Raw genomic sequence first — 27,168 nt, forward strand, 5'->3', positions numbered from 1 at the left:
CAGCACACATGTCTGCATGAAATGGATGAGAATGTATTGAAACAGTGTCGTTCATTAAGAAAATGTCCATGCACAAATATGAGCTCTGCAATTAATTTACATAAATGAATTTTTCTTACCATCATCAATCAGCACTGTATAGAGATCAAGCTATAGGCATTGGCTCTGTACTAATGTTGCAGACCAAACACACTGGTATCCCATGAACCAAAAGGTCTAGGCTCACCTTGCTGTGGCCTAATATATCCTCAGGCACAAGAGTCAGGCATGATGAGGCAAATAAAATTACACAGCAAGACAATCTGGAATACCCTGCTTAAAGTTGCAAGCATAACTGCATTTTAAAAGGAATTTAACAAAAAAAAATTGGAGAGTTACAAAGAAAGAGCAAATGGGTCAAATTGGATAGCTATTACAAAATGTAAATCAGAAAACAAATAGCCTCTTTGTACCATTTTTCTAAGAGAAAGGACATATATTCATGCTGCAGTTGGCTTTTGGTATAATCTATCCAAGATTTCCCCTCTGGATCATTATCCATTAATATCTGCCATACCAAGCACCCAAGTATAGCAACAGGTCATAACAGTTAACATTGTCTGGCAAGACACTGCATCAGGAAAAACTGCACAAAGATACCAGAAATTCAATTGTAGCTTTAATTTTTAAAAAAATCATTTTAATTTAAACTTAAGATATTCTGTGTAAAATAGTCTTACTCCTAACGTGGTGTAAGCAGCAAACTAACAAGGAATGATGACAATGAATAGCAACCAACTGTTACACTTTCAGCATTAAAATGATCAATCTTTTAAAATAAATTTTGTACATTAAAGAAATGTGGGGACCTGCACTCCACATAATCTTTCATAAATGATCATTTCACATCTTCAATCATGGAGAGAAACCGTTGAAGCTTCAAACTGCTCCGTGAGAGCTGACCCATCTCTTCTACATTATACTTTTATTATATGATCACCTAACAGAACTCAAGAACAGAGCCCATTGAGACTGGCTTGATGTAGACACAGAGAGCCTGTTCTTACCAACATCACAATTTCAGGTGATTATAAAGAAAATCAAATGCGTAAATAAAACGTCAAAAAGTTTCCCCTTTTTGTTATTCTGGCAGCTCCTGGAGGGCATTTCCCATTATTTTGGTTTCGAGGCTTCAGCTGTCCGAGGAACAAACAACAGCTTCCTCCTATACTGCAAATCCATCAATCTTAAATGGCAAGGACTTGGTTTTCTTCCTGTGCAGTCTCCCTCTCAAATTATAAGGTGCACCTTAAAATTGACACAATCCAAAAGACTGAACTCACATCCTGCACCTTTGACAATCCAGCACAGTCACATCAGCTCTAAAGACACAGTTAGTGCCTCACTTCTGAATTCTTCAATCAGAATCTTAGCTCCATTCATTGTAATTAATTTTCATGTAAATAATCTTCATTCTGTCCAACCACCAGCCTGAATGGTTCATCTTTGTAAACTGAATACACAGACATTGCGAAATGTACAAGCAGCTGAAAATTGGTCCCATTACAGGAAAAAAATACAATCCCTTGCAGCAGCTTTTAGAGTCATGCCAGTCCATTAATAGTGTCTTCTCATGCAGCGATTGTTGACAGGGGCTCACTTTGTGTAGCTTTACAGCTGTTACCTCCTTCGGGCCAGGTATGCAAAAAGGACCAACGTTGCACCCAAAGCCATTAGTGCCATAAACCATTTCATAGCCAACTCTTGTAACTCACGGTTACGAGCAGCAGCATTATTTCCATATAGCACCACAAAGGCATTCTGTGGAAAGAAAGCACAAGAAGTTAGTTCCAAGCATATTCCTCAGTTAATTGTTGTAGAACATTTCCTTTACTCGCTATTTCAAACCTGATTCAGAGTCTAAGATAGAGGCCTTAATCATAGCAAAATATTTTTCTAAACCACACAGGTAATGTTCTAAATTTAATCGTTGCTTTGTAATAATAACATATCTTCTATGAATGGGGTGATTTGACCGAATTATTTGCATGCATCTTGCTACCTACAGAAATAGATGAATTATCCTATTATGTTACTCAGAGAAAGTTAGAAGCTGTCTGACTGAATCTAAATGTAGATCATAGCAGGAGTGGCTCATAAGAGATAGTTAATTTATTCAATTACACAATAATCACGCCATTTCTATTATCGTTCTTCCGGTGCTGCCATAAATATAATAAATCCAGTAACAACATACTACTGAGGTGGGATCTGAACTCCACGTTGTTCAATCAGAAGACAACTATGCCACCTGTTTGTCATTGGTTGATTATCAACCTCACCAGTTGTGTTGCATACTGTACCCTGGTGACCTGTTCCAGAAAGTGCTTTTTTTATGACCAAGAGGTTCTACAACCAAAACCACAAACAAATTTCTCAAGATAGAATAAAATTTAGGGCGAGGTGTGAACCATAAGTGTCAATGATTTTCATGCATGTTCAAAATACAATCTGTAGAATGAGCCAATTGGACCCCAAAGGCACTAGGGCCAAAACATCTTTGTGCTCCAAAGCTAAATTCAACAAACAGCATTAACAACCATGAGTCTAGCAGAGGAATATACATACATCATGATTCTACAACTGAACTGTTCGTGTTTGGGATATTCAACATTTTGAACGTGCCTTTACACCTGAAGGGAAACTGAAATTTTGTGTGCAATATCCATTAATCACTCTTCACTACAACAACCCCCACTCTACTCAAGGATGTAGGGATGCTATCGCTCCATTCACAGCTCCTTATTTATTGAGGTCCAAGCCCATATGGAATAGGACTTGAGAATATTCAATTTATTTAGTAGAAAGCAACTTCTACATCAAACTGCTGGTCAATGACCATCTATAATCATTTCCCTATCACATTATCTGCATCCGAGAAAGAAAATGTTGAGGGGCATTGGATTATAAGAAAAAAAAATCACTTATGACCAAAGACAACTGGACTAACCACACAAATAAAACTATTAACAACTATTGAGAGGCTGGGTATTTTGCAATGTATGGCTTGCCTCCTTGCTTTCAAAGCCTTTGTCATTAAAACAATATCAGAAGTATGATGGCATATTCTCCATCTGCCTAGACAAGTTTTAGCTCCAACTACAGCTGAGAAGCTTTATCATACAAGTCAGCTTCATGAATAGCCCATCTAACAGTCAATTTCCTAACCCATTACTGATTCACACCACAATTGATTCTACAAGATGTCATCCACCAGACAGAAATCCTCTCATTGGCAGGTGTAATGGTATTGATCAACTTGGTGAACAGCAAGTTGATACAATTAGAAGGGGAAAGTGCACATGCACACCTCAAGGATAAACAGAAAGATGTGTTAATTGGGGGAGGAACCTCCATCATATTCCAAATGAATAGAATTTCATTTTTGATGCTGCTTTTGAACTGCAAACTTCAATTCAGAATACAGGGAATTAATCATTAATCTTCCCAATAAAATTAATCATTGAGCATCAGGGGAATTACACTCTTTATTTGGAGAATGCCACAAGCAGTCATATCTGACCAACCAGCTTGGTCAATTCCCAGACCTATGCTAATCTTCTGTGGAGCTCATCCAGCTTCTCAATTTCTACATTTTTTCCCCCATTGATTGCACAGGTCCACTCTTATTGGAATCTTAGATCTATTATCCTCTATTGCCTAAAAAAGCCAATGAATGAAACTTTGCAAATACCATCAACAAGGATTTTCAGAGTTTCCTTTTGTGCACAGGTCTGAATGGCAAGGTCATGATTTAAATGCTTGAGAAGGTGTGATGAACTACAGAGCAAAAAGAGGAGCTGAAGGGACTCAGTAGGTCAGAGAGCATCCTTGAAGATACATGGGCAGTGAACATTTTGGGTTTGGACCTCTTTCTCCAGTCTTTATTGGTGGGGATCTTGGATATCACTTGAAGTCAAGGATATGTCATTGGACATTGTCACCTGAAATTAGCATTGTTTGGTCCCAAATGGTAGAATTGTCATTTGTTCCAAAATACAGTTGCAAAATTAAGGCCTATAAAACAATAATAGCAAGGATTTAAAAAAAGTTTCAACATACAGGATGCAGTGATCCCCTAATATTTAATCCCATTTATTGGCCATCTAAATTATGGTTCTTTTATACTCTGTATAGTCCCCATCCATTAAAGATATGATCTTAATCTTATAAAATAAATTTGAATACCCAGAGACCCTCCCATAATTTTTCAATTGCAAATCCAGTTTTTGTAGAAAAGTCACAGGCTCTGTCAGATATATTAATACATCATCTGCAAAGAGACTGATCTTATGTTCATCTTGGTTCACTTTAAACCCCTTAATGTTTGGATCACATTGAATGATTTCCGCTCAAGGGCTGGAGACCGTGCATATCCGCTCAAGGGCTGGAGACCGTGCATATCCGCTCAAGGGCTGGAGACCGTGGATATCCTTGTCTACTTGACCTAGATAGTGGGAATGTCAAAGATATTTGACCATTGGTCACAACTCTAGCCTTTGGTTCATTAAATTCGAATCCAATTCATAAAATTTTGACCCAATTCAAATTTCTCCAATACTTCAAATAAAAAGCCATACTCCAATCTATCAAAGGACTTTTCCACATCCAAAGCAACTGCCACACTAAGTTCACCTCTTTTCTGGGCCAGAGGTAAAACACAGGATTCTGTTGACTCCATAGTTAAGTGCAAAACACACACAAACACTGGAGAAACTCAGCAGGTCAAACAGTGCCTTTATGTTGCAAAAGTGAAGATACATCAACGTTTTGGGCTTCAGCCCTTCATCAAAGTGTGGAGGAATATGAGAGATGTCTGAACAAAAGGGGGAAGGGGAGAGAGAGGGGGTGGTGAGGGTTGGAGATAATAGGTGGCAAGGGGGGAGAAACTGCGGGGGGAGAGGGAAGGAGTCTAGGCTAGGTGGAGAGAAAAATAAAATAGGAACTGGAATAACTAGTTAGAAGGGGGAAAAAGTGTTGATTAGTGGAATGCAGTGAACTCAATATTCATGCCCTGGAGTTGGAGAGTTGCCAGACGAAAAATGAGGTGGTGTTCCTCCAATCTGCGGGTGGTCAGGTTGGGGTAGTGTGAAAGGCCATGGACAGACATGTGAACTTGAGAGTGTGACTCAATTGAAATGCTGGCTATGGGGAGGTTGTTTTTGTTGTGGAAGGAGAGAAGGTGCTGGGTGAAGCAATCACCTAATCTGCGACCAGTCTCTCCGATGTAGAGGCCAGAGAGGGTGCACTGGATGCAGTATATGAGTTCTTTGGAGGTACAGGTGAAGTGTTAGTTCACCTCAAATGTCTGTTTGGGACCTCGGACCGTGTTGAGGGAGGAGGTGTGGGTGCAGGTATTACACCTCCTATGACCACAGTGAAAGGTGCCGGTGGGGGGGGGTGGGTGATGGGTGGGGAGGGACAAGTGCACAAAGGAGTCACAGAGGGAGCAGTCCCTACGGAAGGCTGAGAGGCGAGGAGAAGGAAAAATGTGTCTGTGGTAGGGTCCTGTAGTAAGTGCCGGAAATTATGGCGGATAATGTGTTGGATGCGGAGGTTGGTGGGGTAGTAGGTGAGGACAAGGGGGATTCTGTGTTGATTGTTTCTAGGGGCAGGGAAAGCTAGGGCAGATGAGCAGAGAATGGAGAAGATGCAGGTGAGGGTCGAGTTAATAGTGGTGGAGGGGTCACCACGTTTGTGGAAGGCGGCAGACATTTCAGAGACTCTGGACTGGGAGACCTCATCTTGGGAGCAGATGCGGCAGAGACAGAGAAATTGAGAGAAGGGGATGGAGTCCTTGCAGGAGGACAGGGTGTGAGGACGAGTAGTCCAAGTAGTTGTGGGAGTTAGAAGGTTTGTAATAAATGCCAGTGGAGAGTCTGTCTCTTGAGATAGAGAGTTCCAGAAAAGGGAGAGTGTAATCAAAGATGGACCAGGTGAGTTTGAGGTCCAGGTGGAAATTGGCCGAGAAATTGACGAGCTCATCGCAGATGCGCGAGGCCGCCCCAGTGCACCGGAGGAAGAGTTAGAGGTGTCTTGCCTGTGTTGGCTTGGAGCATGTTTTGCTTCACAAAACCCACAAATAGGCAGGCACAGCTGGCACCCATGTGGGAACCCATGGCTACTCCTTTAATCTGGAGATAGTGGGATGAGTGAAATGAAAGATTGTTGTGAGGACAAGTCCCATGTGGCTCCCGACACTGACTACATCTGGAGCCCTGATCTCTCTATTGCACACATGTCAAACTCTGGCCCGCGGGCCAAATTTGGCCCACGATATAATTATATTTGGCCCGCAAGATCATTTCAAAAATGTATTAGAGGTGGCCCGCCCTGCAGCGAGAGCCGATGCTGTTTTCTGGTAATGTCACTCCCACCATCCTCCCCCTTCATTGCACATCCTTCCCCATTGTAACACGAGAAATTGTAACACGAGAAGTCTGTCGATGTCATCAGCCGGCAAGCCAGTTGGAAGGGCAGAGGGTGTAGGTGAGGAGTAATGGGCAGAGGAAGTTATGGTGGTGCGAGGGGCAGTTAGAGGGAGGGATGAGTAGAAGGAGGGGTGGATAGGGAAGAGGTAAAAGGGGAGGGGCAGGGCGAGTAGGGGAGTGATTAGAGTGTGAGAGATGGGTAGAGGGAGGAACAGGTTGAGGGGAGAGGCAGTAGAGGGGCGTGTATAGGATGGGGTGGGTAGAGGCAGAGCGAGTGGAGTGAGGGGTGAGTAGAGGTTGGGTAAAGGACTGGTCAAGTAGAGGGATGGTGGGTCAAGGGTGAATAGAGGCCTAGAGCCTGAGAAGTGAGCAGGAAATGCTGAGTCCTGATGCAGGCCAAAATGGACACAGCCTGTGAATGCTGACTACATCTCCACAGGGACCAAATAGGTTTCCCTCAGGTCAAGCAAAGGGTGAACTTGAGCTACCTACTCCTGACCTGTAACATTATCCTCCTAAAGTTATATCCTAAAGTTTAACATTACATATGTTGAAAGAAGAGAAAACATGCATATGTTGTTGAAAATTTTCAATAAATATTTAGTTCGGCCCTCGACTTAGTCCAAGTTTTTAATTTTGGCTCTCCGTGAATTTGAGTTTGACACCCCTGCTCTATTGGATCCCACTTTACTAACCCACCACTCCTCCTTCCCCAACCTCCCATTGCTCTCCCCCTCTCTCCACCTATCCACTTTCTCCCCCCTCCCTCGGGCTACACCTCTCTCTCTCCCTCCTGCCCATCTTTCCCCTCACACACTTGCCTAACCCCTCCTCTCCCCCAAACCCTTTCCCCCTGCCAATCCCTCCAACACTCCTCCTCCACCTTCCTTCTCGGACCTCTCCAACACTTCCCCTCCCCACCAACTTCCACTCTGACCCTTGATTGGTTTTTACCATCCCCTCTGACCTTCCCTTCTCTGAGTTGGAGCACTCTATCCTTAGCAGAGGCCTCACCTTTGTCCCCCTCCATCCACACCTCAATAAGTTATGAGTTCTGCGCATGCCACGATGCTGAACTCTTGTTCCGTCACCTCCATCCCCAGGCCCAATACTTTGGACGCAACTATCCAACATCCCGCCCCCCCCCCCACCTCCCGACCCTTTCTCCTACTTCAAGACCTCTTCTTCCTCCTGGACACCTATTCCTGGCCAGCTGCCCACTCTGGACCTTTTTATCTCCATCTGCTGCTGGACATCAACCGTCACAACTTCACTACCCCCTCTACTACTTCATCCAACCTCACCTCCTCAGAATGCTCCACTGTCAACTCTCTCTGCAACTCTCTCTGATTCTGGGCACCACCTCCCCCCCCCCCCCCCCCCATGGCCACCAACCTCATTGTCTCCCATCCTCACCCACTTGCTTCTACCTTCTACCCAAGAAACACAAACTTAACCTCGGGCAGACCCACTGTCTCTGCTTGCTCTTACTCCATGGAACTAATTTTATCCTACCTTCACTCCATCTTTTCTCCCCTAGTTCAATCCCTCCCCACTTACAACTGCAACACCTCATACACCCTCCCGCTCCTCCAATACTTCAGATTCCCAGAACAGGACAGCCTAATCTTTACGATGGATGTCCAATCCCTTTACACTCCATTCCCCACACAGGTTTCGGAGCATTTTGCTTTTTCCTGAACCTCAGACCTGAACAGTCACCTTCCACCATCACCCTTCTCTGCCTGGCAGAACTTGTCCTCACCCTCAACAATGTTTCATTTCACTCATCCCACTACCTCCAGTTTAAAAGAGTAGTCATGGGTCCCAGCTGTGCCTGCCTGTTTGACTCTCTCCCTTTTCTGGATCTGTCTCTATCCCAGGAAACAGACTCTCCAGTGACCTTTATTACAAACCCTCTAACTCCCACAACTACCTGGACTACTCGTCCTCACACCCTGTCCCCTGCAAGGACTCCATCCCCTTCTCTCAATTTCTCTGTCTCTGCTCCCAAGATGAGGTCTTCCTGATCAGAGCCTCAGAAATGTCTGCCACCTTCCACAAACGTGGCTACCCTCCACCACTATTAACTAGGTCCTCACCTGCATCTCCTCCATTCCCCCCTCATCTGGCCTAGCTTCCCCTGCCCCCAGAAATAATCAACACAGAATCTCCCTCATCCTCACCTACCACCCCACCAGCCTCCACATCCAATACATTGTCCGCCAGAATTTCCGGCACTTACTACAGGACCCCACCACCAGACTCACTTTTCCTCTCCTCCCTCTCAGCTCCTTCTGTGACTCCTTTGTGCATTTGTCCCTCCCCACCCATCAACCTCCCCACTCCCGGCAACTTCCACTGTGGTCATAGGACCTCCTCCCTCACCACAGTCCAAGTTCCCAAACAGACCTTTGAGGTGAACCAACACCAGCACCTCCTCTCTGTCCACAACAAAAGCAACCTCCCTGTAGCCAACCATATAAATTCTGAATCTCATTCTCAAATGCCCATGTCTGTCCATGGCCTTTCACAGGATCCCATCCACCCTGACTACCTGCAGACTGGAGGAACAACACCTCACTTTTCGTCTGGGCACTCTCTAACCCAGGGCATGAACATTGAGTTTACTGCATTCCACTAATTAGCTTGCTTTTTTCCCCTCCTTCCTCCCCCCTCCCTCTTTAATTAGTTATTCCAGTTCCTACTTCCTTTCTCTCTCCACCTAACCTAGACTCCTCCCCCCCACCCCAGCAATGTTTCTCTCCCCTCTTCACCTATCATCTCCCACCCTCACACCCCCCCCTTTTGTTCAGACATCTTTCATGTTCCTCCCCACCTTGATGAAGGGCTCAAGCCCAAAATGTTGGTGATGCATCTTCACCTTTGCTACATAAAGGCACTGTTTGACCTGCTGAGTTTCTCCAGCATTTATGTCTCTTTTCTGGGCCAAATGAATTACACTAACCAGTCAGTTATCTGCTGACTGCCTTTTCTTCACAAATCCCGTTTGATCCATATTTATCAAGTATGAATTCCAGAACACTTAAAAAAAAAATCAGGACTCGAATATTAGCATTAATTATAAGACCTGGTCTGATTTATGTCATGATTGCATTAATGGTGCAATATATTTTTTTGCATAAGCTATATCTTACCCCGCAGAAATTGAAAAATTAAATTCTAATATATCTGATGTATGTTTTAGATGTGGGGAAGAAGCAGGTACCTTCTTACATTCTGCCTGGTCATGCTCTAAACTGAAACCTTTCTGGAAAAATTTAAGAATTTTATTCAACCAGATTATTGAGAAGCAATTGCCACTAAGTCCAGAATTGTTTCTTTTCGGAAATATTATGGACATAAGACCTAAAATGAGGCTGTCTAGGTAGCAATTAGAATTTCTTAAGATTGCATTAGCAGAGGTCAAGAAATGTATTGCAGTTACCTGGAAGTCTGATTCCCTTCTAGACATAGCCTGATGGAATGTGGAAATGTAGTTGTGTTACCCTGGAGAAAATTACTTACAATTTAAGGAAAAAAATACAATATGTTTTTGAAGTATGGCAGCCATATTTACAAATACAGGTTTGAATACTTTAGGCACTCAATAATTTTGAATTTTTTTTTTAAACCTTTCTTCCCCCATATTTGAGATCTAGGTAGAAAAAAGAACTGGACATTACGAACTGGATTCCGGATCCCAACAGTTCCTTCTTCCTTCTTTCTTTCCATTATCTTTCTTCTTTTTCTTCATTCCATTTCTTTATTATTTCTTTCTGTTCCTTTTTTCTTCTTTTTGAGGGGTTTTTGTTTGGAGGGAGGAGGGGGATGGGAGTCTTTTCTTTTTTTGGAAATTTAAACAATATATATCAATGATTCCTTTTCATTTATTTTATATATTTGTGATGGTTAATTATTGATCATAAAACTAAAATAAAATATTCAAAAACATACAGGATGCAGAGATTCAACATTAACATTTGTTTATCCATACAGGAAATTTCCAGATAATTAATTCTACAGAATTTCAGTGCCAAGACATTGGGAGCACATGTGCATGAATTGCTAAAGGTTGGTTTGCAGGCAATCGAGAAGGCAAATGGAATGTTGGTCTTCATTGCTAGAGGGATTGAATCTAGGAGCAGAGAGATTATGCTGCAACTGAATTCCTTACTTGAGAAAGGATGTACTGGCTTTGGTAGCGGTTCAGAGGAGGTTTACCAGATTCCAGAGATAAATGGGTTAGCCTATGAGGAGAGATTGAGTTGTCTATGATTGTACTCACTGGAATAAAATTATGAAAGGCACAGATAAGATAGATAGCCAAGTTGTTTTCATGGGTCAGGGAGACTAAAACCATGAGACATAGCCTCAAGATTCAGGGTAGTAGGACAGAGATGAGGAGGAACTGCTTTTCCCAGAGGGTGGTAAATCTATGGAATCCATTGCCCATTGAAGCAATGGAAGCAAACTCAGTAAATATATTTAAGACAAGGTTGGATAGATATTTACATAGTTGGGGAATTAAGGGATATGGGGAAAAGGCAGGTAGGTGGAGATCAGCCATGATCTCATTGAATGGTGGAGCAGGCTTGACAGTCCTGATGGCCTACTCCTGCTCCTGCTCCTATTTTTTATGTTCTTATTGTTTTCACTGAAACCAGGCCATGAAATTGTTTAAATTTCAAAATGTGTATAGAATACCAAACATCGCAAATGGTGAGAAGTAGACTTTTCTCTCCTAACAGGACAGGTGGACAAATAACAGATGAAAAATATAGTAAAATATATTGGATTACATTTTGGTAAAAATTTGAAAGAACAGACCAAATGGCAAATTCAAAGATGCATGCAGGAACAGAGGGGCCTGGATGTGCATGTGTATACATCTTTTAAAGAGACAGGATGTGTGAAGAAATTTGTTGGCAAAGCACACAAGATTTGATGCTTCATAAATTTAGAGAGAGTATGAAAACCAGGATGGTCATCTTGAATCTTTAAAAGCATAATGATATCAAGCCACAACTGGAGTATCGTGTACATTTCTGGTTACCATATTTTATCAACCACATCCTAAAAGGTCTCAAATAGAGTGCAGAAATGGTGAAGATTTATTTTAACATTTCCAGGTATGAAGACTCTCACCCACAAGACTATACCGGAAAAGTTGGAATTATTTCTTCTTGGAAGAAAGCATGTACATGAGATCACAATAGACATAGATGAGCATAAAGTAGCAAAGTGATTAAATGAATGGAATATACAGAGGCCAGAGATGTGGACCATTGATCCAGATATACAAGTTTGAATCCAGCTGTGGCATTTAAGAACTTGATTTTTCAGAACACTAAAAAAAATTCAGAACTCAATAAAGATTCCTGCAATGATCGTGTACACACTATTAATGAGCCATTATGAGTGTAAATATTTTGTGATGCACTCATCCATCTTGCAGAGCAGCAAATATGTTTAGGGTTGCCAATATGATATTTCAAAAATAAGGGCTTGCTTAGCAAACTGTTGCAGCTGTGGCTATGTACAGACTTCAAAGATTTAACTGCAGTCCAAACATTTTATTAAATACTTTCTACAACATAATCAATAAATCTAGAAATACTACTCACATACCTGGATCCACCAGAACCCTGCAACACCTACAGTGCTTTACTGCTTTGACAGCTGACAAACAGGAATAGAGCCAAGCCAGGACACAGTTTGTCCAACAAGAATGATTTTACTTAATGGTTCCTATAAATTCCTGTTAGAAGTGTCACTTCAAAGCAGTAAATAAATAAATTGCTGCTTACTTGAAAATCTGAGCCATATTATCCACCGTGGATAAATCCTATCCTGGAGTCATTCTGTTCAGAGCAGAATTGCGACTCTACATTTGTAATTCAGGTTAGGAAAATGTGAAAAAAGTTATGACGTATGGATTTTACACAATGCCCTTTAGAGACTGGGCGGTTGGCAACTGGCACAATAATCTGCAGGAAGCAGATAGCTACAAGCCAGCAGATTGTTAATAGTGTGACATTAGTTATGTTTCTCAATTTAAAAACCTTTCCTGAAATCTTATCTTTCAAATCAAAGGTGTCATGCACAAATATTGCTCTTGTTATCAAGAGAAGCTTCAGGCATTTCCTCTGCCCTTTTAGCTAAATCAGACACACCCCAAACAATGAAGGAAGGGATCCTTTATTGCCAATTGCAGGGAAGGCTGAACAAATAATTCTGTACAAATTCTTTCTGATACTTTGCTGCAGATTATTTCATTATCATTGGTTTCTTTCTTCCTTGCTCACTTTCGCGAAGTTCCTCCTTGAAGATTGGCGGGGATGTGCAAGGTTTCAACTGAATTGCAGTCTTAACTAGCCATTATGTCCTCTAAATCAGCTGATTAATCCCTCCCTCTTGAAATAAATCATTGCGTAGATCCACCACAACTCCTTTTCCCATCCAAAAAAACTAAAAGAATAGCGTTGACTATTTAAAGAATCCTATACTAATCTGTACAGATTGAAACCAAAATTCCCTGTTAAGTACATGATTTTACACCGATCTCTCAGATTTGGGATAGCCAAAATTCCCAACAGTTTTAACAAAACTAGTAACTCAGATCATAAACCCCACTTTGGAGTACAGGTACTAGGAAAGAATTCAAACAGCTTTCAAAATCAATGCTGATATATTGGAGATTTAAAATCAATAAAGGTTTCATGCCTGTGAGGTACAACCATTATGCACATCAAAGAGGCAAAAAAGCTTGTATTATTCCTTGCAAGTCCAGAACCATGGTAAATTCAAATGAGTTACAACACACAGCACTTCCAACAAGGATGTTTATTCTAATTTCATGAGCAAATTACTCTCAATGCACATGGTGCTATGATGCACTTCTATGTCCCTAAAAGCACATGATCACATCAGTCTTGTAAACCCATGTCTATGTGCAAATAGGTACTCTGCTTTCTCTTCCTGAAGAAAATATTAAAACATGTTTGATAGGTTTACACAACCATTACTGATTCAGTCTGATTACTGATTGCCCTCTTCAACCATTGCTTGTTTCTGACATATTCATTCCAGAAACCGAACCACCTGAAACCTCTTGCCTTGACTCAATGCTGTTCTACAATTCTTTAAAAGTACCGACTCCATATCAATGTAAGGATTAGATTCATCATAATGCAGCATCAAAATCTAACTGTGATAAGTTGATCTATATGGACACTTAATACAATTTCCTTTATGAAATTAAGCTTCAGAATATAGATCGTTGTTTCCCGGTGCAGAGACTGGTACCTGTACATGCTTACTGCTCCAATTCTCCCATTTGTGAAATTGCTGTTCTTTCCCTTGAAACATCATCCTTTGCTTCAGTTGCTATCATTTCCACTCACCCCCCTCTTTCAAGTTAGGTTTTACATACTGTATGCCAAGATGACAATAAAAACTCTGCTGGAGCAATACCAGTAAGAGTAAATGGAGTTCCTTTATTGTTAAGCAATACATTAGTGATTCAGCATGAAGCTAAAGTTATCCTAGAACACTTGTTTTTTAAATTTTACTTTTCACACTATGAACCATACTGACCAAAATATACACAAACATTTCCCCCTTGAATATACAGTGTCATTTTCTCCCCTTTTCCCCCCTCCCTCCTCACCCCCCCCCCCACCCTCTCATCGTTCAACATATATGATACATTAAACAATGTCATCACACAATGAAAATAAACAAGAAATTTGTGTCATTTACTTTTACATACTGGGTCAGTTCATTTCGTCTTCTTCTCCTTCTGTCATTTTAGGTGGTGAAGGTCCGCGGTAGGACTTCTCTGTTGCGTTCCATGTACGGTTCCCAAATTTGTTTGAATACTGTGATGTTATTTCTTCTAATGGAACACATTTCTTCATTTCTATGTACCATTGCTGTATTCTCAGGCTATCTTCTGATTTCCAGGTTGACATAATATGTTTTTTTGGTAAGGCTATCATAATAAATCTTTTTTGTGCTCCATCCAAATCGAGGCTAAGTTCTTTACTTCTTATATTACTTAGAAGAAAGATCTCTGGATTTTTTGGTATGTTGCTTTTTGTGATTTTATTTAATACCTGATTTAGATCTTCCCAAAACTTTTCCATTTTCTCACATGCCCAAATTGCATGTACTGTTGTTCCCGTTTTCTTCTTACAGCGAAAACATCTGTCTGATACTGTTGGGTCCCATTTATTTAACTTTTGGGGTGTGGTGTATAGCCTGTGTAACCAATTATACTGTATCATGCGTAAGCTCGTGTTTATTGTATTTCTCATAGTTTCGGAGCATAGCTTTTCCCATGTTTCATTCTTTATCTTTATGTTTAGATTTTGTTCCCATTTTTGTTTGGGTTTACAGCTTGTTTCCTCTTTTCCTTTCTCTTGCAGTTTGATGTACATGTTTGTTATAAATCTTTTAATTATCATTGTGTCTGTAATCACATATTCAAATTTGCTTCCTTCTGGTAACCTCAGCCTGCTTCCCAATTTGTCCTTCAAGTAGGTTTTCAGTTGGTGGTATCCAAACATTATACCGTGAGTTATACCATATTTGCACTTAATTTGTTCAAAAGATAATTTATTTCTCGAAAAACAATTTTCTATTCTTTTGATCCCTTGTCTCTCCCATTCTCTAAAGGAAAGGTTATCTATTGTGAAGGGGATTAGTTGATTTTGCGTCAATATTAATTTGGGTAGTTGATCATTTGTTTTTTTCTTTTCTATGTGAATCTTCTTCGAAATGTTGAGCAGATGATGCAGTACTGGTGAATTCCCACATTGCACCAGCTTTTCATCCCACTTATATAGTATATGTTCAGGAACCTTCTCCCCTATTTTATCTTGCTCTAATCTGGTCCAATCTGGTTTTTCCCTTGTTTGATAAAAATCTGATAGGTATCTTAATTGTGCTGCTCTATAATAATTCTTAAAGTTTGGTAGCTGTAAGGCCCCTTGTTTGTACCATTCTGTTAATTTATCTAGCGTTATCCTCGGTTTCCCCCCTTTCCATAAGAATTTCCTTATTATTTTCTTTAGCTCCTTGAAGAATTTCTCTGTTAGGTGAATTGGCAACGATTGGAATAGGTATTGTATCCTTGGGAAGATATTCATTTTAATGCAATTTACCCTTCCTATCAGTGTTAGTGGTAAATCTTTCCAATGTTCTAAGTCATCTTGTAATTTCTTCATTAATGGCTGATAATTTAATTTGTATAGATGGCCAAGATTATTATCTAGATGAATACCTAGGTATCAGATTGCTTGTGTTTGCCATCTAAATGGTGATTCTTTCTTAAACTTTGTGAAATCCGCATTATTCATTGGCATCGCTTCACTTTTATTTGCATTGATTTTGTACCCTGATACACAAGAAATTGAAGGAATATGGAGAAGTAATTATTTTATTGATATTTCTGGTTCTGTTAAGTATATTATGATGTCATCCGCAAATAGACTGATTTTATATTCCTTCTCTTTTATTTTTAATCCCTCTTATTTTATTTTCTGTTCTTATCAGTTCTGCCAGAGGTTCTATAGCTAATGCGAACAGTGAGGGAGATGGTGGACATCCCTGCCTAGTAGACCTGCTTAATTTAAATTGGTTTGATATATATCCATTTAATGTCACCTTTGCCAATGGTCCCTTATATAATGCTTTAATCCAATTAATATATTTCTCTGGTAGGTTGAATTTTTGTAGTACTTTGAATAAATAATTCCATTCTACTCTGTCAAAGGCTTTCTCTGCGTCTAAGGCAACCACCACTGTTGATGTCTTGTTTCCTTGTACTGCATGGATTAAGTTAATGAACTTAGATATTGTCCGTTGTTCATCTTTTCTTAATAAATCCAGTTTGATCTAGTTTTACTATTTTTTGTAAACAGTCAGCCAATCTGTTTGCTAATAGTTTAGCTATTATCTTATAATCTGTGTTGAGTAGAGATATTGGTCTATACGATGCTGGTGTTAGTGGATCTTTCCCCGTCTTTGGTATTACTGCAATTATTGCTGTTTTGCATGAATCTGGCATGTTTTGTGTTTCTTCAATCTGGGTCATTACTTCTAGGAGAGGAGGAATTAATAAGTCTTTAAATGTTTTATAGAATTCTATTGGGAGTCCGTCCTCTCCTGGCGTTTTATTGTTCGGTAGTCTTTTTAATATGTCCTGTATTTCCTCTATTTCAAATGATTTTATTAATTTATTTTGCTCCTCTTGCAATTTCGGTAGTTCAATTTTAGCTAGAAACTCATCTATTTTGTCTTCTTTCCCTTCATTCTCAGTTCTATATAATTGCTCATAGAATTCCTTGAAGTTTTCATTGATCTCCGTTGGGTTATATGTAATTTGTTTGTCCTTTTTCCTTGATGCCAATACCGTTCTTTTAGTTTGTTCTGTCTTAAGCTGCCAAGCTAGTATTTTGTGCGTTTTTTCTCCTAGCTCATAATGCTTCTGTTTAGTCTTCATTATGTTTTTCTCCACCTTGTATGTTTGTAGTGTTTCATATTTTTTTTTGTCTGCCAATTCTCTTCTTTTTGTTGCATCTTCCCTTGTTGCTAATTCTTTTTCTGTAGTTGCTATTTCCCTTTCCAGCTGTTCTATTTTCCGATTGTAGTCCTTCTTCATCTTAGTTACATAACTTATTATCTGCCCTCTGATGAACGCTTTCATTGGATCCCATAGTATAAATGTATCTTTCACTGATTCCATATTTATTTCAAAATACATTTTAATTTGTCGCTCAATTAATTCTCTAAAAATCCTGTCTTTTAAGTAGCATGGAGTTTAATCTCCATCTATACGTTCTCAGTGGGATGTCCTCCAGCTCTAGTGCTAATAACAGGGGTGAGTGATCTGATAACAATCTAGCTTTATATTCTGTTTTTCTAACTCTCCCTTGGATGTGGGCTGACAACAGGAACAGGTCTATCCTTGAGTATGTTTTGTGTCTACCCGAATAATATGAGTATTCCTTCGCCATTGAGTGTTGACTCCTCCATATATCCAAAAGTTGCATTTCCTGCATCTATTTAAACCATAAATTTGGATACTTTGTTCTTTCTGCTAGTTTTTTGTCCATCTTTGAGTCCAAATTAAGATTAAAGTCCCCTCCTATCAGTATATTCCCCTACATATCTGCAATCTTCAAAAAGATATCTTGCATAAATTTTTGATCCTCTTCATTAGGTGCATATACATTGAGCAAATTCCAAAATTCTGAATATATCTGACACTTTATCATTACATACCTCCCTGATGGATCTATTATTTCCTCCTTTATTTTGATTGGTACATTTTTATTGATTAATATAGCTGCTCCTCTGGCTTTTGAATTATATGATGCTGCCCTTACGTGCCCTACCCAGTCTCTCCTTAATTTCTTGTGTTCCACTTCAATTAGATGTGTTTCCTGCACAAATGCTATATCAATTTTTTCATTCTTCAGTAAATTTAACAGCCTCTTCCTTTTGCTTTGGTTATGTATTCCGTTAATATTTATAGTCATATAGTTCAACATGGCCATTTCATACTTGTTTACCTCTCATTTCTGCTTCCTCATCACCACCTTTCCTGTTTTCTTTTTTTGAACACACTGTAAGACAACACTTCTAAAACATAAAATATTTCCACTATTCTCACATCTAAAATTCCTAGAACACTTGTTGAAGCAGTTTAGCGGTAGGGAATCATTCTTGATGGATTGATGTTGTCATATAAACACTAGCCAATTTTGTGTGCAGCAAGATATTGTTATATGAAAATTATTGTTGATTGAGAGCACTGGGGATATCCTGTGGAAAATTACACTGGATTAGAGTTGTATCTTTTCTATCTTGAGTCGCCAAGTTAATGTTTTATCTCACGAGCATTTTGCATTGCCTGGAAGCATCAGCACAAGTTAAATTTATGATGAAGTTGAATGTTCAAACTTTTAGCTTTGGAAAATCTACCCAAGTGGTAATTGAGGTATGTTGCTCTGATAGCTTATTGCATTGTTACACTGTCAGGAAAACATTCTCAGGATGTAATAAAGTGTTATACAAATGAAAAGGAATGGTCTTCATTCAATTACAAACTGTTTAATTAAATTATAACTGCTTCTTGGAAGAGAGATTGAGTGTGCCTTTTTTCTAAATAACTTAGAAGAATGGGAGATTCAGAGGTCAGTATTCAAATAAAAGGTAGGCCAGTTAGGACTGAAATGAGGGAAATTTCTTCAACCAAAGATTCCTGTTGCAATGGGTGCACAGTCTCAATAGATATTGACTATTAAGAGAACCAAAGGTTATGTAGATGGCACAGGAAAATGGTCTGTGAACCATGTAGAATAGCAGAGCAGACTCAAGGGGTTGGATTGCCATTCCTGTTCCTTTTATGTTTTTTTTTAAATATATGGAACTTGCCTTCTCATTGGTCCATGGGTCACAATATCCAGCCATTGTGTATGACCATTTCATCTGTTCTCATCATTCCCATTGTTCAGCTTCTCTGCTGCACTGCATGAACTACCCACTACATCCCTGAGAATCCTTATGTCATCCATCACATCACAGGAACACCACGGAGGTCATGGATAATGCATCCTTGTGGCCCACATTTGCTATCACGCTTTCAACACAAATTTATCTTAATCCTCTGTTCTCAAATTCAGGTCCAAGTCCAAATCCAGCTCTCGACCCAGATGTACTACTACCTTGATGGGCACGTCTGCCATTATAAAACAGGTGAAAGCACTATTGGCACATGTCTGCCACTATATAGTTGAGGTATATAATGGGTATAATTACTACAAAATGTACAGTATTGCTGGGTAAGAATCTACAGCAACATAATACCATATATTTCAGCATACAAGTCAACCCCCCTTTTTCAGCCTAATTTTAAGGGTTTTATGGTACATCCAGCATTCAAGTCAACCCCCATTTACTGGCTGCCCGAGATGCCCCGTTGACCAGCATAGAAGTCAACTCCCAAAGCTTGAAATGGGTTGTTGACCGGCATATACATCGACCCCCCCCCCCATAGATCACATGGATTGATCTGCTGGGCTTTGGCTGGAGGTGATTGCTATCATTGAGGGTACTTTGACATAACGCAGCACGCAACAAAAATATGAAACAAGCTTTAAGTTGAAAGTGATAGAAATGGCCAAGAAAACCTACAATTTTGCTGCTACAAGAAAATTAGATGCATATGAGAAATTGTTAAGAGATTGGAGGAAGAAAGAAGAGACTGAGAAAAGGAAACACTCGTTGGCCAAAGTTGGAAAAATCATGTGGCAGAATGGGTACGTGAACAGAGGCATGATTGCTACATAGTCACGCAAAATAAAATAAGAGCATTTGCACTGCAGTAGGCCAAGTTGCATCCAGACCTCAGTGAGGCTACAGTAGGCTGCTGCAATCATTTAATGAACAGGAAAAATCTGGTATCATGCCAAAAACCAAATATTGCACAGAAACTACCAAAAGATCTTGATCATAAAGTTATAAGTTTTCACTAGTTTATTATATGGAACCAGGAGAAACATCAATTTCCATTGGAAACATGGACAAAACACCCACAAATTTTGCTATGATAGGCAAGAGAACATTAGAAATGGAAAGGTGTTAAAACTGCAAACCAGAAGTCCAGGCCACAAAAGGACCAGGTTTACTGTGGTGTTATTGTGTATAGCTAACGGGACAAATTTCAGCAAGTGGTAAAGAAGGCAAATGGTATGTTGGTTTTCATAAAGAGGAGATTGGAGTATAGGGGTAGAGAAGCCCTCCTGCAGTTGTACAGGGCCCTGGTGAGACCTCACCTGGAGTATTGCCTCCAATTCTGGTCCCCATATTTAAGAAAGGACACATTTGCTACAAAGAGAGTGCAGCACAGATTTACAAGGTTAGTTCCCAGGATGGCACGACTGACACATGCAGATAGGTTAGAAAGATTGAGATTATATGTGATGGAGTTTAGAAAGATGAGGGGAGACGTGATTGAGGTATTTAGGATTATCAAAGGGCTTGACAGGGTGAAATCAGAATATATGTTCCCAATGATGGGAGAGACTAGGACAAGAGGGCATATTTTAAGAATACAGGGAAGGCCATTTAAGACAGAAATAAGGAGAACTATTTTTACCCAGAGAGTTGTGGATCTGTGGAATGCATTGCCATAGAAGGTGGTGGGGGTAGATTCGGTGGATAGATTTAAGAGAGAGTTGGATAAGGCAGGGGAGTTGAGGGTTATGGGAATAAGGCTGGGATTAGTTATTGAAAGAGAAAGATCAGCCATGATCCAATAAATGGCAGTGCTGGCTAGATGGGCCAATTGGCCTACTCCAGCACCTATTGTCTATCCATGGTAATCTTCCAACACAAAATTAAACCGAAAATGAAATTCCCTGCAGGTATTTTTGTACATTTTCATTGAAAAGGATGGATGGATGAAAATTTTGTAAAACTATGGATAGACAATGTGTGGAACAGGCGACCAGGTGGTTTACACAAAGAACAGAGTTTGCTGGTCTTGGATATGTTTCGAAGCCACTTAGCTAAGAACACTAAAAATAGATTAGCACTACATAATACTTGCAAGGCAGTTATCCCGGGTGGTTTGACGTCTATGTTGAATCCTCTTGATGTCTGCTTAAACAAGCCATTCAAAAACAGTGTGTGAAGAATGCATGGATGATGAGTGCAAAAATGTCATTTACAAAAGGTGGGGAAATGGGTGCTGCATCACTTGATATGCTGTGTAATTTCGTGCTCAAGGCATGGGACAAAGTTAAAGTGGAGACTGTGATAAAATCATTTAAAAGTGTGGTATCTCTTCTTCAATTGATGGTATGGAAGATGATTTATTATGGGACACTGACGATGAACTTAAAACCACCTCATCAGATACAGACTGGGACTCAGATGATGACAGTTTAAACACAGAGTATGGATGAGCTTGCTGCCATCTTTGCTTCAGACAATGATAGTGAGTGATTTTGAAGGGTGCTAATTGTGTTGTTTTCAATAAAAGTCAATGAAAATCTGTTGCATTTGGGTTTCTTTTTTTTAACCAAGGGTCCACTTGTATGCCGGATCAGTGCGGATTGGATTTTGAGCTGAATTTAAGGTCTCAAAAGTATATCTGGCGTACAAATTGACCCCCATTTTTTGGAGAGTTTTTTTTGGGTTTCACAACTCGACTTATACTCCAAAATATATGCCAGTTTTGCAGGAAAGATGGGGGAGCAGAGGTTGTATAGTTAGATTTTGCACTCTACAGCTGCCACTTGACTTGTTGTCTATTAGCATTCAGTTACACAGATTAAAATTAAATATTTCTTATGATTTACTCCAAATCAGATTTCCTCATATTCATGTGAGTCACATCTCCACTTCTTTCAATCTAAATCCTGTCCTACTCATTCATTACCTTTTACAAAGCACATCCCAGGTTCTAAACAAGACGTACAACTCAAGCTCTGAAACACTGATCAGCGAACCTATGCAATAAAGATAATGTTGCTAGATTCTGGAATAACGAGGTATATCAGCTTGAAAAGTGGCAAAGTGCAGAAACCAGAATACAATTCATTTGATCCATTGGTGCTTATTGGCAGATCAGTTTCAATGATGATGATTCAGTATTTCAGGATGGAACACTACCACTTTCATTAAGTATGTATTCCACTTGAAATTATGCAATTGCTACACTGGTTCTGGGGCAATGTTTACTCATCAGATCCCATTTCAGAGGAAATTATGTTTCAATAAAATTTCCTCCATCCGGATGAGAAACTTGATATTCTGCCCTTTCACAAAAGTCAATAACTGCAAAAGGAATCCAGAAATAATCAGATAAATAGTGAGATTTATCTGATGCTGAAGGCAGCATAATAAAGTGATGATATGCATCATCCTCCAGGACAAGAATCTAATGCATTCCTAGGGGGGAAAAAAAGCAAAAGTAATTTACGGGGTTAATCAGTGAAGGATTTCGGAACATACTACAAAATAAGAATTTCAACCATTGATCAGGCATACTTGAAATTCCAAGTAGCTTCCACGCCCATGGCAACAGGTCTCATTGAACCCAAGTATTAAATAAGAGTTGTAGCTACATGAAGCAATGCAAACCCTATGCCAGCTGTGACTAGTGGGAGGTCCCTAGTCTTACCTACAGAGATTGTGTGTTCAAACATCACTCCAAGGGATGGAATGCAAAAGAAAGATGGTCCTGTTACAGCACATAACACCTTGGTAAAACCCACATCTAGAGAATGGTGTATATTTTGGTCTCCTTATTTAAGGATAAATATGGGTGCATTGCAACTCGCTAAAACTTTGCCATTGGAAAAGTTGGTAAAAATTACTTTTGTTGTTGTCCTTGGAGCTGTACAAGATTATCACTGATTTAGACAGAATAAATAGAAGAGAACTATCCTCTTTCACAGATAGCTGAAAGACCAATGTACAAAGAGGGTGCGAGAAAAAACTTTTTTAAAATTCAGATTAATTATGATAGGGAATTAATTCACTTCCTAAAGCATGAATGAAATAGAAGTAAGCAATGTTCTGAAACAGATGCTTACAACAGAATAATTTCATTGATAATGGCAATGCATCACTGTCTGGTGCCAATGCTCAGGAAACAAAAAATCTCCACAGAATTGTTAACATCAGAGACATTACTCTTCACACCATCAAGGACATCTGCAAGAGGCAGTACCCTAAGAAAGCAGCCTCTATCCTCAAGGACCCCCACAACCTAGGCCATATTCTCTTCACTCTGCTACCATCGGGAAAAAGATACAGGAGCCTGAAGGCGAGAACTCAATAGCACAAGAAAAGCTTCTTTCCCCCTTTCATCAGATTCCTGAATGAACAATGAACCACAGACAATGCCTTACTTTGAATTTTTCTTGCACTATTTTTAATCATTTTAGAAGGTGGTTTATACAAATTTTGCACTGTTATATGCTGCAGCAAAACAATGAATTTTGTGACATGATCATAACAATTAATTCCGACTTTGAAAAAGGCTGGCAGTATGAACAGCTAGCACATCACAATTGGCTGATCAGAGATACAAAGCACAAAAATATGCTAAGAGGGTTGCCAAGCCCACACTGTCAGAAAAGCTAACGAGACCACTCACCTTGAAGTAACTAACCCTACACAGAGGCCAACAATCTCTGGCAAACAGCCTTGCACAAAGATCACCTATCATAATGTCAAACCCACCCAGAGTTCACCCACCACCATCATATGAAGCCTCGTGAAATAAAGAACCAAAATGATACGGGAATTATATCTCCCTACACTTTGTGGAAAATTCTAAATATATCCTGTCCACAGAAGCTTAATTCAGAGTAAAATCCAAGTATTTAAAGACTAAAGGCAAGATGATATTTATTCATGGGTCAATATAAAAATTTTAAAAGGTTCCATTATTGTCACTACATTTAGAATATTACAAACATGAAACTAACTTTCATCTACCGTAAGGCAGACAGAGAGTCACCACTTTGTCCAGCACTCCTCACAGAAACCAACGGCACCTGGTGTTCCTAGGCAGTCTCCCCTCCAAGTACAGACTAGGCCCGAGCCTGCTTAGCTTTCGAGATCAGACAATCTCAGGCATATTCAGGCTATTCGATGTGATGATGCAGATGAATACATTTCGCAAAAGGCAAAAATTTGGAGCCTATTGTGAAGTCATTCAAGAAAGAGTTGGATAAGCATATGGATGGGAGGGGGAGCACACAAACCCAAACAAGAGGAAAGCACTTAATACACAGATTTCCTACATTGTCAACCATTCATTTTTAAAATTTAACCTTTAACAATGCAACATCCTGATTTAAAGATGATAGTGCAATTATGATCTGGTAACCTGCAAATTTCAATGATTCAGCTTTCTTGTTCATATTTGTAAACGTGTCTCAAATATTTAATATTGTGCTTTGGCAACATTACCACATATATCAAAAACATTAGTAACCACATGTCCTCTCCTATCTATGTCTTCTTTTCAGATTTATTTTCCTCTCAATCTGCACCATTCAGAATTTTAAAATACATGGAAGGTGGTTGGTGATCAGCATAGACTCAGTGGACCTGTTTCCCTCCTTCTGTGACTCTAACTCTACAACTAATCACACATTTTTTTTCCTAAAGGCTTTGCTTTGTTAACATCCAATTGGACTTTGCCCAACTAACAGGAGCACAATTATCTGATCCAAGATACCCCATGAGAGAACACTCCATTTTATATATCTTTTTGGCAACTTGCAAAATATTTATTCATTCCTAACTAACTCACCATTAAAAACTGATCCTGCAAATGATCCTTGCAGTTATTGCTGGAAGCTACATTAACCAGAAGTCCTGTGTCATTTTCCTCACCATGGCAAGAACAACCCTAATCTCATGTTTACATGCCTCGCTGTCAGATTAGTTGCTGGTTGCAATATTGGATAAACCAGAATTTCTATTTGCCTCAACTAAAACAATTTAGTTTCTTTTCATCTTTATTTAGACTAGACAAAAGTTAACTGAATTCATATTTAATGATCAAATGATTCTTCATTGAAATGTAAACATCATAATTTCTTTCATAACATTGTCTCTTATGCCAACCACCCCACCTCTGTAAGGATAATTCTTTGGTCATCTCACATCTATACTTCTGCACTTCTCCCTCAACCTGCACTTGGTATGATTGGATTGGGTCACAAGATTGGGGCCCTTTATGCTGGGAACAAGTATTCATTTGATTTGACAATGAGGTTTCAGGTCCAATTAATCCTTGTTTGAAATAGGATATCTAGCATAAGATCAGAGTCAAGGGTCGGATACCTTAGGCGTTGAGAACATATTACCAGAAGTCTGGCTCTCTGTCTAAGTGTGTTAGGGCAAGTGTCCAAGTAGAATAAAGTCTTGGGAGTCTTTCCAGAAGTTGGAGGACAACTGGAGGCGGGGGGGGGGGGGGGGGGGAGATATACACGTTGGTAAAAGAATGTGTGAGGGGATAGGATCAAAGTTCAGACAGCCTAGTAGAATAGAAAAAAGTCACAAAAATCATAATCGTTGCTCCGGGATTTGGGTCGGAACAGAGGAACATATTTTGAAATAGGTCAAGTTGTCCCGAGTGGGGCGAAGACGGGGGTCGATGCCATTGGGAAAGGGTCGGAGGCGCAGGTGTCCGGTGTGCTGGGATGAATGGAACTCCGCCAGCAGCCTTACCCAGCCGCCGTTTTGCTGGATCCACGGATCCAGGTTGCTCTCCAGATAGGTGCTCATCCATTGGGCGATCCGCGGCACAAGTGAACCCATCTCCTTCTCGACGCTCTCCACACTCAGCGCCGCCCCGAAACAGAAGAAGGCAACCAGGCGGCCCCAGTTGACGCCGTCGCGGAATAACTCGCCCACCACCTGCTCGAAGCGTCTGTAAGCCGTGTCCGGGGTAACGCGCAGCTGAGCAGACAGATCGCTGAAGGCCCGGCGGTAACGCAGCTCGAACTCCTCGGCGGCCTCTCGCAGGACCTGGCAGGTGCGTTCGGCCTCAGGCCTGCCATTGAAATCAGCAGCAACCCCATTATGGGGCTGGAGTCCAGGCTCGGCCGCGCCGTTCTGTTCACACAGACGACTCCAGCTGTGACCCCGCTCTTGCAGTTTATTGCGGAGGAAGTCGATGACCAACTCGCTGCTGCTGCACATCCTGCAGCCTCACCACATAGCGCACGCCCCAGCGGCCCGGATGGCTCAAACGGAAAGGAGGACCACACACCGTAATCGAGAGCAACCAGCCTTTTCCCGCACCCAATCACGCCCACTCCATCAACCTGACACCACAGCTCCCCCCCCTGCGCGCCCAATCCGAGGATCGAGCGCCACGAGACCCGCCTATCACATGGTGATTCCCACGCCCGCCTGTCGCTGGTAGACCACCAACCAACAAGCAAACTCCACCCGCTCACGCTATTGGCCCGCCTTCCATGTCCTCCACCAATTGTGGCCATCCGTGGCTATTAGCCCCGCCCCCAACATTACCGCACTACGTACGGCCAACGGTTACCGCTAGTCCCATCCTGTCACCACGCTCGGTCATCAGACCGAACTCACTCAACACCTTCTCTTTCTCCCCATTTTCACCTACCCCCCCCCCCCCATCCTTCGCAACTTACTCTCTCCCCCCCCCTCGGCTTTTAGTAACTGCTTATGTATGCTGGAAATGCGAAATAAAAAAAAGAAAATACTAGAAAAACATTTTCCAGCAAACCGGTTAGCGTGTGTAAAAAAGGAAAGAGAAACAATCCACATTTGGGGTTTACGACCCTTTAGAAATTGAACATTTCACCAGTTCTTTTTGTTTCTCACTCCAGTCCTGCTGATTTTTTTCCAGAAATTTCTATTTTTGCTTATGTTCCATAATCCTAAAACAATAAAGCTTTGATGCAAATTCGCCTGCATAAGCCTTGCAGGGGGTGGGGATTTCAAAAAAAATTCCCACCCTATTGAATGCTATTGCCTCGTAAACATTTGTTAACTCTCAAATGTCTAAAGTCAAAAGAATATAAGCCATAATATCATATATTTGTCCGGTTATTGTTTGGTATCTGCCCCCTTGCAAGAATAAATTAAAGTTGTGTGGCTGTGCACATACTCGTGG

The 27,168-nt window shown here is 40.5% G+C and overlaps 1 protein-coding gene across 1 annotated transcript; it reads right to left on the reverse strand.

Annotated features, from left to right (window-relative positions):
• Window positions 1-645: 645 nt before the first annotated feature.
• bcl2l1 (BCL2 like 1) lies at window positions 646-26,448 on the reverse strand. Its single transcript, XM_069884729.1, has 2 exons — window positions 25,743-26,448; window positions 646-1,800 (listed from the first exon to the last, which is right to left on the reverse strand). The coding sequence occupies exons 1-2, from the start codon at window positions 26,214-26,216 to the stop codon at window positions 1,660-1,662; spliced, it is 615 nt and encodes a 204-aa protein (XP_069740830.1). The 5' UTR covers window positions 26,217-26,448; the 3' UTR covers window positions 646-1,659.
• Window positions 26,449-27,168: the final 720 nt, after the last annotated feature.

The sequence above is a fragment of the Narcine bancroftii genome, chromosome 6, assembly GCF_036971445.1.
Source record: "Narcine bancroftii isolate sNarBan1 chromosome 6, sNarBan1.hap1, whole genome shotgun sequence".
Taxonomy (NCBI): domain Eukaryota; kingdom Metazoa; phylum Chordata; class Chondrichthyes; order Torpediniformes; family Narcinidae; genus Narcine; species Narcine bancroftii.

Coding starts and splice junctions, on each gene's coding strand:
- bcl2l1 (XM_069884729.1), bottom strand. CDS start 26,216: ATGTGCAGCAGCAGCGAGTTGGTCATCGACTTCCTCCGCAATAAACTG. Junction 1,801..25,742: donor TCCAGCAAAACGGCGGCTGG/GTAAGGCTGCTG, acceptor TTCTTTCCACAG/AATGCCTTTGTGGTGCTATA.